General features: G+C 45.4%; 1 protein-coding gene across 1 annotated transcript in view; it reads right to left on the bottom strand.

The window, feature by feature from the left end:
* Positions 1–230: 230 nt before the first annotated feature.
* SLC45A4 (solute carrier family 45 member 4) overlaps positions 231–14436 on the bottom strand; it is a 47921-nt gene continuing 33715 nt past the window's right edge. The window contains exons 3-8 of the mRNA XM_010221736.2: positions 7690–7878; positions 5806–5985; positions 3508–4583; positions 3297–3396; positions 1886–2097; positions 231–1098 (exon numbers count right to left, since the gene is read on the bottom strand). Of these exons, the coding sequence (XP_010220038.1) occupies positions 754–1098; positions 1886–2097; positions 3297–3396; positions 3508–4583; positions 5806–5985; positions 7690–7878 (2102 nt within the window). The 3' untranslated portion in view covers positions 231–753. The remainder of the gene's footprint in view (positions 1099–1885; positions 2098–3296; positions 3397–3507; positions 4584–5805; positions 5986–7689; positions 7879–14436) is intronic.

Below are 14436 nucleotides of genomic sequence, written 5' to 3'. Positions count from 1 at the left end.
TTGTTCCACAGACCTGCGGGCGCCGACGGCCTTCCCAGCTCCTTCCACCTCCAGGTCACCCCAGCGCTACCCGGTCCCGACAAGCAGCAGCCTTGGGAGTCGTTGCTGAACAGCATGAGTGAAAATTCCCAGCAGTTTCTCAGAAACTGCAGGAATTCTTTTGTTTGCCTTGGTAAAAAACGATTGCAAATGAAACTTTTCTGTAGCAATTGCACTGACAAAAAAATAGGAAGTCTAAACTCAACATTAAAGAACTGCAGCCGTCAGACCAACACCATCGTGCTCATGAAAAAAGATTGATTGAGATGTCTAAGCGTTTGATTCAGGTGCTGCACTAGTGAAATCTGAAATGGTCAGTCAAAAATAGCAAGAGACTATAGGTCGAGATAGCTTTCCATTTTCAGTTAAGTTTAAAAACAGCCGAAAACTTAATTTTTCTAACTGCTAATTGTATACACTGTGAGTCTCATGCAGATTAATAAAACTTATTTGAACTCTAAATGCATTCTTAATAAAAAGAAGTGTTCAGAAATGGCATTTCTAAGTTGTAGAGAAAGCAATTAGCATCATAGCTACCTGTTCAAACCTATATTAGGGAACTACAGAATTTCATTTACATTTTTTTGCACGAAACTGCCCGCAATTTTCTGCAATTTTAGCTACGAGTCCTGAAGATCCTAATTTGTTCTCTTGGAAAGAAAAGGGTTCCTGCTCCTGCACCTGCACTCCCTGGAATGTGTGTGAAGGGCGGCCTCACACGGCGGATTCGCTCTCCGGCGCCGGCGCGGCGGCCGCTTTGCGCGTGAGCTTCAGAACCGTCGGCTTCTCCGCGTCGCTCTCCGGAGGGCCCAGGCCTTTCTGCTCCTCCTTTGGCTCTTCGTTGACTTCGGGGTAGATCACCAGGAAGGTGGCTGTCAAAAACCCCAGGAAGGATCCCACGGAAGCCACCATGGGAATGACGCGGACGGTGCCGACGACGTCCACGACGCCGCCCAGCGCGGAGGCCACGAGGATCTGCGAGATGTAGACCTGGCACGACAGGATGGCGCAGTCGATGCCGAAGCCCCGCTTGGAGTTCCCAGGGCTGTGGTGGATATACTGGAAAAGACAAGAAATGGGTGTTAGAAGACAAAACGAAGAAAAAAAAATCATATATTTGAGCATGAGTATTTTCCCCAAATTCCTTGGCCATGTGGCCGCCTTTCTGCCCACCTTGTGCATCGTGCAGGCTACACATGTCTGCAGCAACAGCCTCATTTACACCTAGAGGGAAGTGTTCACTCCTAGCTTGAACTTGGCCCCCAAATCAGGTTGTGCAAACAAAGCTCAGTGAAATCACTGGTGCAAATTGTTCCCGAGATCTTGACAGGGTCTCTCCTCCCAATGCCCACGCAGAAACATGTCAGAATGACTGTTCCTTGATGGATTTGTAACTGAAATATGAGAGTGCTGAAACCTGAAAAGTAAAGCTGCCCTTGTTTCCAGGAGAACCTGTTTGCCTTATAACTTGCCAAATCCACAGGTGTATTTCTATACTCACTGCTATTTCTAAAAAACTGCTAAGAACCATCTTAATTCTAATGTGGCATGAAACAGGAGCAACAACTGTGCATAGAGTAAATATTTCAATAATTATTTCACATGCATTCAAATCTTTTTGCACCACAGCACAGGGTAAAGCAATGATGGCCCCATGAGCCAACTTCATGCTAGTTCTGTCTAAGTAGCCTCTCTTGCTGTTCACTATAAGCCCTCATCTGTTCTTGGCACGTGTCCCGCCCAAGCAGGTATCTCAAATAACGGGATGTACTAAATCCACTGCTGCTTTGCTCTTTGGAGAAACGTGAATGCTCTGCCTTGCTCTGCCCCTAAATATTTCACATACCTGCTTAATATCGTGATATTGTCCCAGAAGCGCGTAGGGGCAGTAGGAGATGCTCATGGAGACTATTCCCATGGTGCTGATCATTATCATGGTGACATACACGTTGGGGAACATGGCCATCACTGCAGTGCCAAGAGAAAAACCCAGCGTGCCCAGGATGTAGATTACTTTTATGCTAAGGTCATAGTTGTCCAAGTATTTCTGCAACAAGGCTGAAAAGAACAAGAACAAAACGTTAAGTATGAGTCTGCACGGGAAAGTTTCAGGGTCAGATGCAACAGGGACAGCTCCATGTGCTGTGTAGGGGTGAACACAGGGAGGACAGGGCCAAACTCTTCACTGTGGTGGCCAGTGACAGGACAAGGGGTAATAGGTACAAGTTGAAAACCAGGAAGCTCCACCTCCATGTGAGAAAGAACTTCTTTCCTGTGAAGGTGCCAGAGCCCTGGAACAGGCTGCCCAGAGAGGCTGTGGAGTCTCCTTCTCTGGAGATCTTCTAAACTGCCTGGATGCCACTCTGTACCACGTGCTCTAGGTGTCCCTGCTGGAGCAGGGGGTTGGACTAGATGATCTCTAGAGGTCCCTTCCAACCTCAACTATTCTGTGATTCTGTGGTTGCTCAGAGCCACATCGCAGGGACGTGGCAGAATTTGGAACAGAACTCAGTGTTTCATGGCTCACCTCTAACCCAGTCCACTCAGAGTGTGCTAATTAATACCATCTATTTATCAATTTAACCATGCAGATACGCTCTAGGCTCTGGCCACAGAGTGGATTCTGTTTCTAATGCACATACAATTGCCAGAGGAAATTATTAGACAACTCAATTTTACAGCCATGTTTCAGTTTGTGTTTTGAATCAAGCTGTCGGTCTGCACTTTGCCTTGAACTGATTTCCCAAAGCGGCAGTCCCCATGGTGCTGATCTGCTGAAACACACTTGCAAGTGTCTGCAAAAGGCAGGATGAAAGTGTGCCAAAAGCTCTGCATTTTAGAGTTGGTTTAGCTGTTATTAGAAAGCAAGACATGAACTTTAAGTTTCTTGCCTCAGAAATACATAATTTTACTTTAAAAACTCTCTTACATAAGCTTGATTTTTTTTTGTTTGGATCAAGCATAATTCTAGTGTACTGAATGGCAAGCTAAATACCACTCATATTCATTCGGAATGATTTTATGCTCTGTGCCACTCAACAGACCTTTTCATATGTCCACCTCTGAATTCGAAGGCATTTTTTTCATGCTGATTCTTAAAAGGGGCATTTCATGACCACATGAAATGATACATTTGCAAAGCATTCATTGCCCCAAACATGCAGGTGGCTGCTAACAAAGCAAATCAATACATCTGATTTATTTTGCAATACATTTATGAGGTTCATTCCACTGTCCCGTTGTGCAGATTCTCTTACCTGAACAAACAGCAGCAGTAGCAGCATATATTACCAGTCCCCAGCAGCCCATCTGAACTCCAGCATTATAGGCGTGTAACTCGGTTGAATTAGAAGGGGCCTGCAAACAAATCCCAAACCAAGAGCAAAGTCATCGTCTTTGGATCACCACATCTCTAAAATGAAGAACTATAACACAGGTCTGCCAAAGGGAACACAACTCTTCCCTTACCTTTGGGTCACCTTTAAAGATGACCTGCCCCATGAAATCTGTGTAGAACACAGCCTCAGCAATGATCGAGAACCAAGTTAGGAGGTGACAGACGCAGAGCCTCAGCAGCTCCTTGGGCATCTTGAGCATGGACAACCACAGGAGGCGGACGGTGGTCTCCGTCTCGCCCTCCTCGCTCTCCGTGTCCCCGCTGGAGTTGGTGGTGCCGCTCTGGTTCCTGTGGCGGCACTTCTGCCGCTGCCGCTTCTGCATGTCGTAGATGTCGTTCATGCTGCGCGACGACTTGATCAGGACGATGGCGTTGGCGCGCCGGAAGCGGTAGCGGTGAGAGCCGATTTTGCCATAGTAGGAGAAGGTGTAGGATGGCTGGCGGTAGAACATGTGCCGTCGCCTTCGCATGGAGTTGGAAGTGCTCGACTGCTTCATGCCGATTCTAGCGTGTCCGTTGAGGAACTCTTTTGGTAGGGAGCCGTTGGCGTTTGGGACTTTGTCTTCATTCAAGTGATTATCAAGCAACATCTCCTCCTCTTTCTCGTTGTCCCTGAGGAAAGCAGACAGGCGGTTGAGTTTGGATTTCATGAGCTCTTGGCTGGTGTTGTGGGGAGTGTTTGGGTAGGAAGCGTCCTGAAAAATGGAGGGTTCGATGTCGTGCAGAAAAAGCAGCTCTGATTCAATTTCCAGCGTAGCATCAGGCATGTGCAGGACAGAGTCACTCTTGCTCCTAACGATGTTCACCTCGAGGAACTCCATATTGAGATCATGCTCGGACTGGACCTCGTCATGGAACATGGAGGCTCCATATGGCTCTTCCTCACTAATTACATTCAGTCGATTCAGAGGGGGGAGACTACCACTGAATTTCACGCTGGAAAGTGTGTCCCCTTCGTCATCAATCCTGTCCTGCTGAGGGTTGTATTGCTCTTCTTCAATGCTAAAAAGGTGGAGGGCAACAGAGACGGAGAAAATGATGGCTGCGAAGAAGAAAAGGACTTGCTCTTGAGATTTAAATATACTGCCCAAGAAGGTCTGCGTCCAGTCCAGCCCTCCTAGCATGTAACCAATTGCTCCCCCAAGACCTGCAGAGAGATAAAGGAGTTTCGTCAAATAACAGACCCCAAAATAGCAAAAACAACATTCGACCTGACAGACAAGTCTCCTTTCCACCATCACTTAACTCAGATTCAAAAATATGGACTCTCAGAAAGTTGAATATTTCCTCTTTCACCATTAAAAAAATCTCTTGTTTCATAACAAGTACTGTCCTCTGACTGGAGGCTAAGCAGCCCCTGGGATGCCACTGGTGACTCTAAAATGTGGTATTCATGGGACTCCTGGATTAAAGTAGCTTAAATCAGCCAACCTCAACCAAATTTCAATGAAAGGCTCCCTCTTTTGCGTTTTTCAGGTTTAGATAAACTCCAAGATGAAGAGGAGTTTCCTGAAGGTATCCAAAAAATAAAAACACTAAATAAACACAGCTTTGCACAAGAGCATTTTATTGATTACTGGGGCTGTTACTGCAAGGATCTGAAACTCCACACTTCCAAGTTGTATTAAGAAAGGATGAACAATGCAGCAATCTAAACCTGTGCTGGTGTCATGCGAGCATGAGAGGGCTGCAAATCAACAGCAGGAGCAGAAGGGACCCCTCGACAGACTGCTGCTCTGTTGGGCTCACGAGGGAAACAGATTTTGGCACATATGGACCCAAAATGAAGCTGTTTCAGAGCAAAAGAGATGCAATGCCTCAAGGGCGCATATTAGGAATGAAAAACAGAGCAGAGCATTAAGCATTTAAAGGTTAAATTTAAGCCTACCTTCAGATATACTAAGATAAATCGTTAACTTACACTATTATTCCCACTCCACTGATATCTAGAAATCAAGCTTAGCAGAGATATCAAGACTTTTCCCTGGTTTGCTACCGCTCTGTTAAGCTTTTCTATTTAGCCTAAACTTCATGGTAGGGACTATCCTGCTCTGGCTACAAAGCACCAAGTGCTGAAAAGCACTAATTTTAATCAAAAAGTTTATAATCATTTTGCATTACTTTATTCCCAAGGTAGCTGATCTTGGCACCCTTCCTTTTTTTAAAGATTTTATTTTTCAAATTCTTTTTACTATGCTATAGTCAATAGCCCATACATAGAGAGCGTCATGAGCTTCAATACTTGTAAGACAGCAACAGTGACAAAAGATGGAAAAAAAATGAAAAAAAAAGCAAAGTGAGTTCAGGGAAAATCAATTCAGTCACAACTGGGTCATCAGCTGCAGAAGAAACGTAGATGAGCTACCTACCAGCTGAAAAGGCATGGATGTTAAGGGCCATATCTTGCTCTTCGCTGTCCACCACATCCAACAGGTAGGCCCGAATTGGCCCCTCCGTTGCATCAGCACAGAAATCCAGCACCACGACACCAAGCACCGTGAGGACGATACCAATGGGCTGCTTGTCTGGGACGTCGCCGATAGCCAGACCTGAGGGAAAACGGAGGGAATCTGAGCGTTTTCAGTCAAAAAGGGAGAACTCCTCAAGGCAAGGAGAGCCTCCTGAAGAGAAAGGTGGCCAACACACTTACTGGAAGGATTGCTTTACGGAATAAAATGGCAATTTCAATTCTTTGGTAGAGCTTCATGGAGGATCTGGGATAGAAGATACGTTTTGGCTCTTGGAAAACTGAGGTTTGTTTTTCAGAATGCTTTTTTAAAGCACCTCCTAACCCTTTGAAAGCATTGGTTATTATTTCATTTTCCTTGCATGCATTCCTCTTCAAATGCTGAAGGTTGTTTTTATAAAAGACAGCCATAGTGAAGGAGGAGAAGCAAAAATATGTACCACATCTAGAAGTCATAAGCTCTGGTGACAGCATCCTGACATTTCACACGATGCCTGACACAAAACAGACTGCAGTACAACAGCACAAAGTAGGACTGACTCCCCCTAAGCTCACAATACCATTCAAAGCATTAATATGACAGATGAAAATGATTATGGAAAGAGATGAACTAGGTAAGCCACTAAAAATCATCTAAACCTCAAGTGCTATGATTCCTGCACTCATTTTTACCAAGTTTTCTGAATGGTGAAGAAATTTATTACTTTCTGCTGAAAACATCGACAGCGTCAGCGCATAAGAAACCTGAACAGTGGATCTGGTGGAGAGAACAAGCTAGACAAGACCCCGTGGGGGTAAACTTCACAGCTACGTCTTGGAGCAGAGACAACAACCACGAAGTACAAATGACACCAATTTCAGATCATTCATACTTACTGCTTGGCTAAGTTCAAAAAAAAAACCCATCAGCTAAATGTCTTTAATCGGAACAGTTTGTCCACCGCAATTTGCAGAAAATTAAAAGCTATCATATGGCATCTCAGTCTGACTTTCCAAATCTAATGTGCTGAGCCAAGGTAATGTTCTACTCGTTTCCCTGAATTAGTAAAACTTTTTTACAATAGAGCTGCATCTAACAAAAAGGAAAGCCAAGAGGATATTATTAGGTGCTAAGTTCCTTTCATTTGCATCAGACCAACCATGATGTAAACACTTCCCGAAATGTACTTGCTGTCACCTCTCCTACGCTGAATTTACAGACAGTCTAGATTGTAGATTAAGCTCTGTAGTAAACTACGTTCAAGGGAAACTATTTTTACCAGCTTTGATGGGGGCTCAGGCAAAATTGTTTTCCCACATAGTTTTTGATAAACAAATATTAACCGTGTTCTGGACTGTTTCAATACCAGGCCTAAGAAAAGAACAAGAAAAAGTGAAAAGATAATTTTTGAAATAATGCTGGAAACAGGATGTGTTGCCAGATATGCATTAAAGGGAAAATGGATCACAACAGGAAACATTTCCCTGTGAACAGGTTGCTACAGTTTTCCCATGTCAAGGATCGACCAAATTCATCTCAGCAACTACAAACATTATGCTGGCAACCATTGTATTAATAACTGTGTATTACCAGTTACAGCTATGATTGCACAATACTTAGTCTCACACTGTAACTTCCAAATAGAAATGGGAATATTTCAGATGGACAGCTCAACTGCAGTGTTGCAGAGACTTCTTTAAACGTAAGGTAAACCACTGCACATTCTCTTCTTTGCTTCTAATGCGCAAATCTTAGCCCGGATAAGGTTTGCTAGAAAACCAGGGAGGTGATTTCCTTGTTCTTTACCTATCACGGAGCCATTAAGGAAAAGTGCAACTCCAAACAGGACCCCGATGCAGAGGGCGAGGATGAAGGGCCGCCGGCGGCCCCAGCTCAGCGTGCAGCGGTCACTGGCTGAGCCTATGAGCGGAGTGAAGATCAGGCCCAGGATGGGGCTGAGGAACCACGTGAGGCTGTAGTATTGCTCAGGAAGACCTAAAACAGAGACAGGAACGAGTTGAAGGTTACGTGACACAAAAAATTTTACTTTATACGCAGCGTTTTCTAACACTTCGGCAAATTAAGGGGTGACTTACCTGTAGTGCATCCTCTTGCAAGTTTCCAACTGGATTAGATGCTATTGTACAAAATATGCCATGTGCAAGTGCAAATTACTCAGGATAAAATGGAACAATGGGCACCCAAAGGAAAAGCAATTATTTGCTAACTTTAGAGAGCACCTAAGGAGCTTGCTTGCCTCTGCAGTGGACTAGCTGCAGGATGGGAAGAGCCAAGGATTTATTGTGCAGTATTTAGCTGGGAAAAAAAGAAAAATCTGCTGCCAAGGATGAAGTTGGGAGAGGGAAAGCTGCATGGAAAGTAGGAAATAAAGAGAAAAAAAGCCCTGCTCTCCCTTCCTTAGCATGGGAAAGAGTGGCCTGCAGATGGCAGAGTGGATCCAAGAGATGCTACCCTTGGCTCAGGGGCGATCTGGGTTAAGCAGCACAAACCGGGAACCTCTGATATCCTGGATGCTGCTGCTCGCGTGGTCCTGGACCAGCACACGGACACAGCGTCGTTTCCTGCAAATTAATGTTGGGAAGGAGGAAATGTTTAGCACAAGGCAAGCAAATCTCAACGCTGGGCAAAGTAGGGTTTATTTAGGGGTGAATATTTGCCACAGTTTCAGCAAGGAGACGATGTACGTGGCAGGGTGTGCAGGACAGCTCCCCGTCCCCATGTCCTCGCTGCCACCACGCTGTGTGTCCCCAGGGCATAGGGACACTCTTCGCTTCCCAGAAATCTTCACGCCAGCTCCATCACAAACGATCGCTTCTCCATGGAACTAGCATCGCCCCTTTGCAAATATTCTCTGCAACTGTAAAAACTGCATGTTTCTCATCTGAGTGCTTTTGTAGGCTTTATAGCGACAATTAATCAACTGTCATAAGAATGATGGGACATTCTTTAAAAAATGGGTAATTTCTCCTACTAGCATTACTCTTAATTTCAGCACTTTCAAGGTCAACTTTGCATGCAGTAACTAGAAGCCAGATTAAGCTTACACTGCAGATGTTCTTCCTCAAAAAGAGTCAGAGACTCTTTTTCATCCTATCATCACAGGCTTGCTAGTATTTTAAAACAGCACTGGATGTTTTGATTTTAGCTGGAAAGTGAGACAGACAAGAAGAAATCCAGCCCCTGAAGAAGACTGTTTTGCTTTTAGTATCTCAGGTGTCTGCATAAGTGACACGTGCATTTAGAAGCAATGTAAGGAAACTGAAATCTGAAATGCTTTCAGATATTATAGATACATATATTAGAATATGTGTACTTTATGTATACCTTTTATAGCTACATATAAAAGTTTACTGCCTGAGGATAAACTCAGTCAATGAAACTTCCAAGAAATCATGACCTGGAAGGGTGCTTGTTGTCAAAGAAGGTAACTACACACCATAATAGCCTTTCTCTGTGTGTGTGTGTGTTACTCTCCCTATACAACTCATTTCACCCAATAATTAGGAGTGAGAGGACAGTGAAGAAGGAAACCCAGACACACAAGATTAAGACATGAAGAAACGAAGAGATACTGTGAATTTTGGCCCCAAGAAGGCCCTCCTGATGCCACCACCTAGCAGTGAGGACACAGATGCAGCGCAGAATTTTAAATAAATTTGGCTGAAGCGACGTGCCAGGCCAGCAGTCCCGCAGGATGCAGCCTCCGATGCGCGGAACAGACACAGCGCCGCCGCCGTTTGCACCCACATCAGGGGGATTAGAAATGAAAGACAGTTATTTACAAAGGTAATTATTCACCAAGGTAATTATTTAGCGTTTTACTGACAGCTAATCTCAGGAAACATCAAGGGGGAAAAAACATGCTGGGGTAAACAAGGTTTGTGAATAGGGAGCAGGTCATGCGTCGACCTCCGAAATCTCCTCCAAATGGGTGAGAAAAAAATGAAAAAAAAAGCGCAAAATACTCGGTCATCGCCGGGGCTCGCGCCAGCAGCCACTGAGACCCGCGCAACGTGGCATTTCCCAGCCGCCTACAAACAAACAGGACACTGGCTGCTAGTAAATAAGGGTTTGTTTTTTTTCCCAGGCCCGAAAGAAAAAAAAAGAAATAATAATAATAATAAAAAAAGGGCCCAACAATAGTGGGACCCGCGGGGCTGGCGGTTCACAGGAAATGCTCGCTGTGTCACCAGCGGCCTCGGGGCTGCGGGAGGTCACGAGGCGCGGGGAAGAAAGATTAGGTCGCTCCTATTCAAACCCGGTTCTTTTTCTTTGATAAGTTCTATGGGGGCAGGGGAGAGAAAAAAAATAGGGCTTTATGCGCTGAACAATGAGATCTGATATGGGAATAGGATGCAATGGGGTCGGCTTGTCAGAAATCGTCACCTAGACCCTTGTTTGTGCTCCTAGGTAAACACCAGGCAGGTTTCTGCGTGGCCAGAAAGGAGCTGCCGGGTTCTGCAGCCGCTTTGGAAATGCTGGAGGTGGCTAAAAATACTCCCTATGGATGTGTTTACAACATATCAGTGGCACGAGGCATTCTGGATTTAAAGAGCACCATGGCAGGGCAAAGCGACGCTTTTAAATGGTACTCTCAAGGCTGGGAGCAGAGGAGAATGGAACAGCTCCTGGTTTGCACCCTTAATGCTGCACCTGCTGGCGGGTGAGAAATGAGAATGGTGAGAAATGCACAGAGATTAGTCTCCAAACGCAAGAAGCTACAATAAAATCGTGGGCTTCAGTTTCATATGGAAGTTTTGCTCTTAATTTACCCCCGTCCTGACCACGTTTGCTCATTCTCATCACATTTTCTGAGCATTAACTACCATCAGTTGGTAAAAATCCATCTTATTTCCCTGTGCTTTGTAGCTCCTCATGAGCAGGGATCACTCTCTGAGGGACGCTCGGGGCTGCTCCTGGCGGCCTGAGGATGAGGATGGGGCTGCCTCCTCCACAGGCACCTGCTCCTGGCACCATCCAGGCCTTCCCTGCAGTTTCACGCCTTTAAAATGCACCGACATTTCTGCTCTTGCCACACCAAATTGTAAGAACAACAAGATTATAGTTAAAATCTGGATCTAGAGGAGCAATAAATGAGGGGGGTTATAATGCAGGACTTTAGAGGTGCTGGAAAAGCTGTGCAAGCTTCGTTTCCTTAGAAGCCAGATGCCAAGAAGCCACACTTTTATGGCAGGAAATTTCCAGGAATTTGGAAACTATTCAAACAGGTTCTGCCCTAACTAAACTGGTGCAATAAAATAACGCTCTCGCTCTCCTCTCCAACAGCTTCAGCAGCGAAATGCTGGTATGCGAGTCCACATCCAGAGGCCTGAAGGGGTTTTTTTAAGCCTTGGAAGAGTAATATTACCCTCTGGCAAAGCTATTTCGCCTTTCAACATAAAAAGAGCTTTAAAAATCTGTCATGCAGTAGCATGGCTGCAGCAACCACATCGGGTTAAATAACATTAGTGGAAAATGGCATTGAAGAAATGAGTTATGGGCTTCTTAAAGGATTTCACCCATCGTCCAGTTTCCCATTTGCCGCCTCCGTTCAATCACTGCTCCTCAACCTCCTCCCCACCTGATCTTTGGCCAGGGTGGGAGTCATCAGCGTTTCATTAGGTGCTGCCGCTATATCGCCGCTCCACCCAATGCTGGAGAGACATTTATGGGGCTTCAATGACGGCTTCTTGTTTATAATGGGGTTTTATGGTGCTGCATTGGGAAGGAGAAGCCTACAGGGAAAAAGGGAGCCAAGGTTTGTGGGCAAAGGAAAGGCGGAGGTAACAGAATAAGAACTGAACATTGAAGGGCAGCAGCGCAATTGCCAATAAAATGCTGTCCAATAAAGCTTTTAAAGCTCTATTTATCTATTTTTTTTAAAGTTTCTCGCCCTCCTACTAGCTTACTTCTACATAGTAACTATATAATTCATGCAGAAGATGCTCTCCAGCCTATTACCCTTGCAACAGCCCAGCTTCCTACCTCCTTATACACAACTTGCACAACTCGCTGCGCTGCAAGCGATGGCCTCATTGTTAAATTCCCATTCCCTGCAATAGGATTTTTTTTTCTTTGCCCTACAACCCCCAAATCCTTGGAGACCATAAAGGATCCGGTCCCTGCTGCCAAGCAAGTGCCTGGCAGGTACTTAGCTCTGCGTGGCGCTCACTCAGGGAATCCAGGGGCTTGGAAAAGGAAGGCGAGCAGACACGAGGGTAGCCAAGAGGAAGGATTTTTGTCGAGCGGGCAGCACCACCTCCACTCCTTGGAATTGCAAGCAGCAAGAGAACAGCTTCTTTCCAGGTTTGGAGTTTAGGCATTAAGCGGAGAGCAAAGGAAATCACAAGGAGCACATGGGGAAAACCAGCCCCTTCCCCATTTTCCTGTGCATTTGGAAACAGAAAGAGCAGCGAAAGGAGGCTGGTTTTGGCCTGTATCTGCCTGCCCTCATCGCCCCGCGGGATTACGGAGCAGCCGGCTGATCCGGGTGGTTTGGCAGGGATCACATTTGCATAGTCCTTTACGGGTCAGGACGAGGCGCACGCGGCTCCCTCTAATTACCCTCAACGGCGAAAGCAAAACAAATATAGCTAATCAACACTGGCGGAACCTCGAGTAACCTTCCTATCCCAAAAGTCATTCTTTTCCAGCCAGAAATCCCCCTGTTTTTTGGAGGGATACACAGCTGAACTGATCTCACCTATGCTCCTTGTGCCAGGCGTGCGTCGCAGGCTCCAAGTGCTTTTTACTTCCTCTTAATCAGCAAAGCCTGCCCAAAAGCCGGCGTTCCCAGCACAGGGGTACAAAAAGAGCATTGTTAATTGTTATCACGCTGCAAAAAAGCAACCTGCTGGCCTTCCCAAGGCTTTAGGCTTGTTTAGCATAGGAATAAACACACTGGCAGTGTTTTTGGTGCACCACTGTTTTTTGCTGCATTTTTTTGCCACAACTGTGCTGTGGGGATGCACTACATGCCCTTTTAAGTTATTTGCTATTTTAAAAATGTTGCTGAAGTGCAGAGATCAATGCAGGCCCTGATTCTTCCAACTTGTTATTCATTGTGCATTTGAAAAAAGGGGAATTTCGAAAATAACCCATACTAAGCTCCTAAAGCGAAACCACATCCCTCCATGCAGCTGCCTTTGTTGAGGTTAATTCCTCATAGAGCGACACCAAGTGAAACAGAAAATCCTATTAGCGCTTTTCCTATTTGTCTCAGCAAATGAGCTGTAGGGTTTAGTTTGGATGCCTGGTTTTCTACTTAGTCAGATCATTGCTCCAGGAAAACACCGTGGGTCACCAGTTGTTTTAATAAGCTCTGTGCAAACTAATGCTGGTAAAAGGCCTATCAAGCACGCTAGTTAAATTCAACTGCATTTTCTCTTTTTATTTAAGTGCGCTCCTCTTTACAGCTATTTGCAGTGGACCTGCAGCTGCCTGCCTTTTGGGGAAGCCTTATAGGAATCCATCCTTATGACAGGGGGCTGATGTAAAAGATGGTATTTGCATTTTTATAAGGCACCCCAACCCCTTCCAAGCTTTTGAAAATGCCTCCTTCTAAAAAAACTGTGCTTTGGCTTGAACACTAACCTCACTGGAGCACATGCTCCAGACATATCAGACGTTTCAGTACCAGAGATTTGAGGGGACAACCTGGAAGCTTTTGAAAATTTATCTTAAATGTACTTGTTAGCTCAATGTGGTTGGAATCTACCGTGCAGAAAAATAAACCTTCCTCTGCAGTTTCCTTCAAAAGCTCTCGTGTGTTGACTGCTCTCCAAACCCACAGGATTTCTGGAGCAAGATTTATGATCCCCGACTTCCAGCTATGCCAGGAGAGGAGGCAGCTGTGTTTAGCAAGGATGCCTTAATTAAAACAACAGCAAAAGAGCCATCCTCAGCTTTTTAACTCACTGCATCTTCCCCTTTTTCTCCTTACTGTCCCCAAATGTCCTCAAGCTCCCACATGCTCTTCTTCAGCTCCTCCACATTTATGCGGAGGGGAGGGAAAGGCTGAGGAGAAGGATGTCAGTGTTGATGGTGGATACAAGCTGTTGGTGACGATGACCGTCCACGTGTTTCTAGCACACTGCTATTCATCCAACAGAAAGAGGAAAAAAAAGATATTCAAGGCAAACCCAACAGCAAAAATTTTTGTTGCAGATTGATGACAACTATTCTCTGCTCCCACTAGAAAAAAAAAATCTGTATAAAGCCAGCAGTGTTTGATTTTATGTTGCAAGGGCATTAGCAGTAGGATTATGTCCCTCTAGTAAAAGAAAAACTCCCGGAATTAGCAGTTTTTCCAAACAGGCAGACTTGGTACACAACTGCTGCAGAGGTAAACAAACGGCCAGGGGAGCTCGGCAGAGAGAAAGCTATTTTTGTAAAGGTCTGGATAGCTCCAGGGGAGAAAAAAGAAAGACTCACAGAGTTCTCCCCGCGCGGCGTCCGGGAGCAAAGCACGAGCTCGGCCGCGACACATCCCAGCACTTACATAAACACCCCGGCCGCCTGCGACGGGGGTAA

Source organism: Tinamus guttatus, unplaced genomic scaffold (assembly GCF_059628265.1).
Source record: "Tinamus guttatus ecotype Peru unplaced genomic scaffold, ASM5962826v1 Tinamus_guttatus_pri_ptg000038l, whole genome shotgun sequence".
In the NCBI taxonomy this organism is placed as follows: domain Eukaryota; kingdom Metazoa; phylum Chordata; class Aves; order Tinamiformes; family Tinamidae; genus Tinamus; species Tinamus guttatus.
The sequence above is the reverse complement of the archived record's forward strand: the minus strand, read 5'-3'. Positions and strand labels throughout refer to the sequence as shown.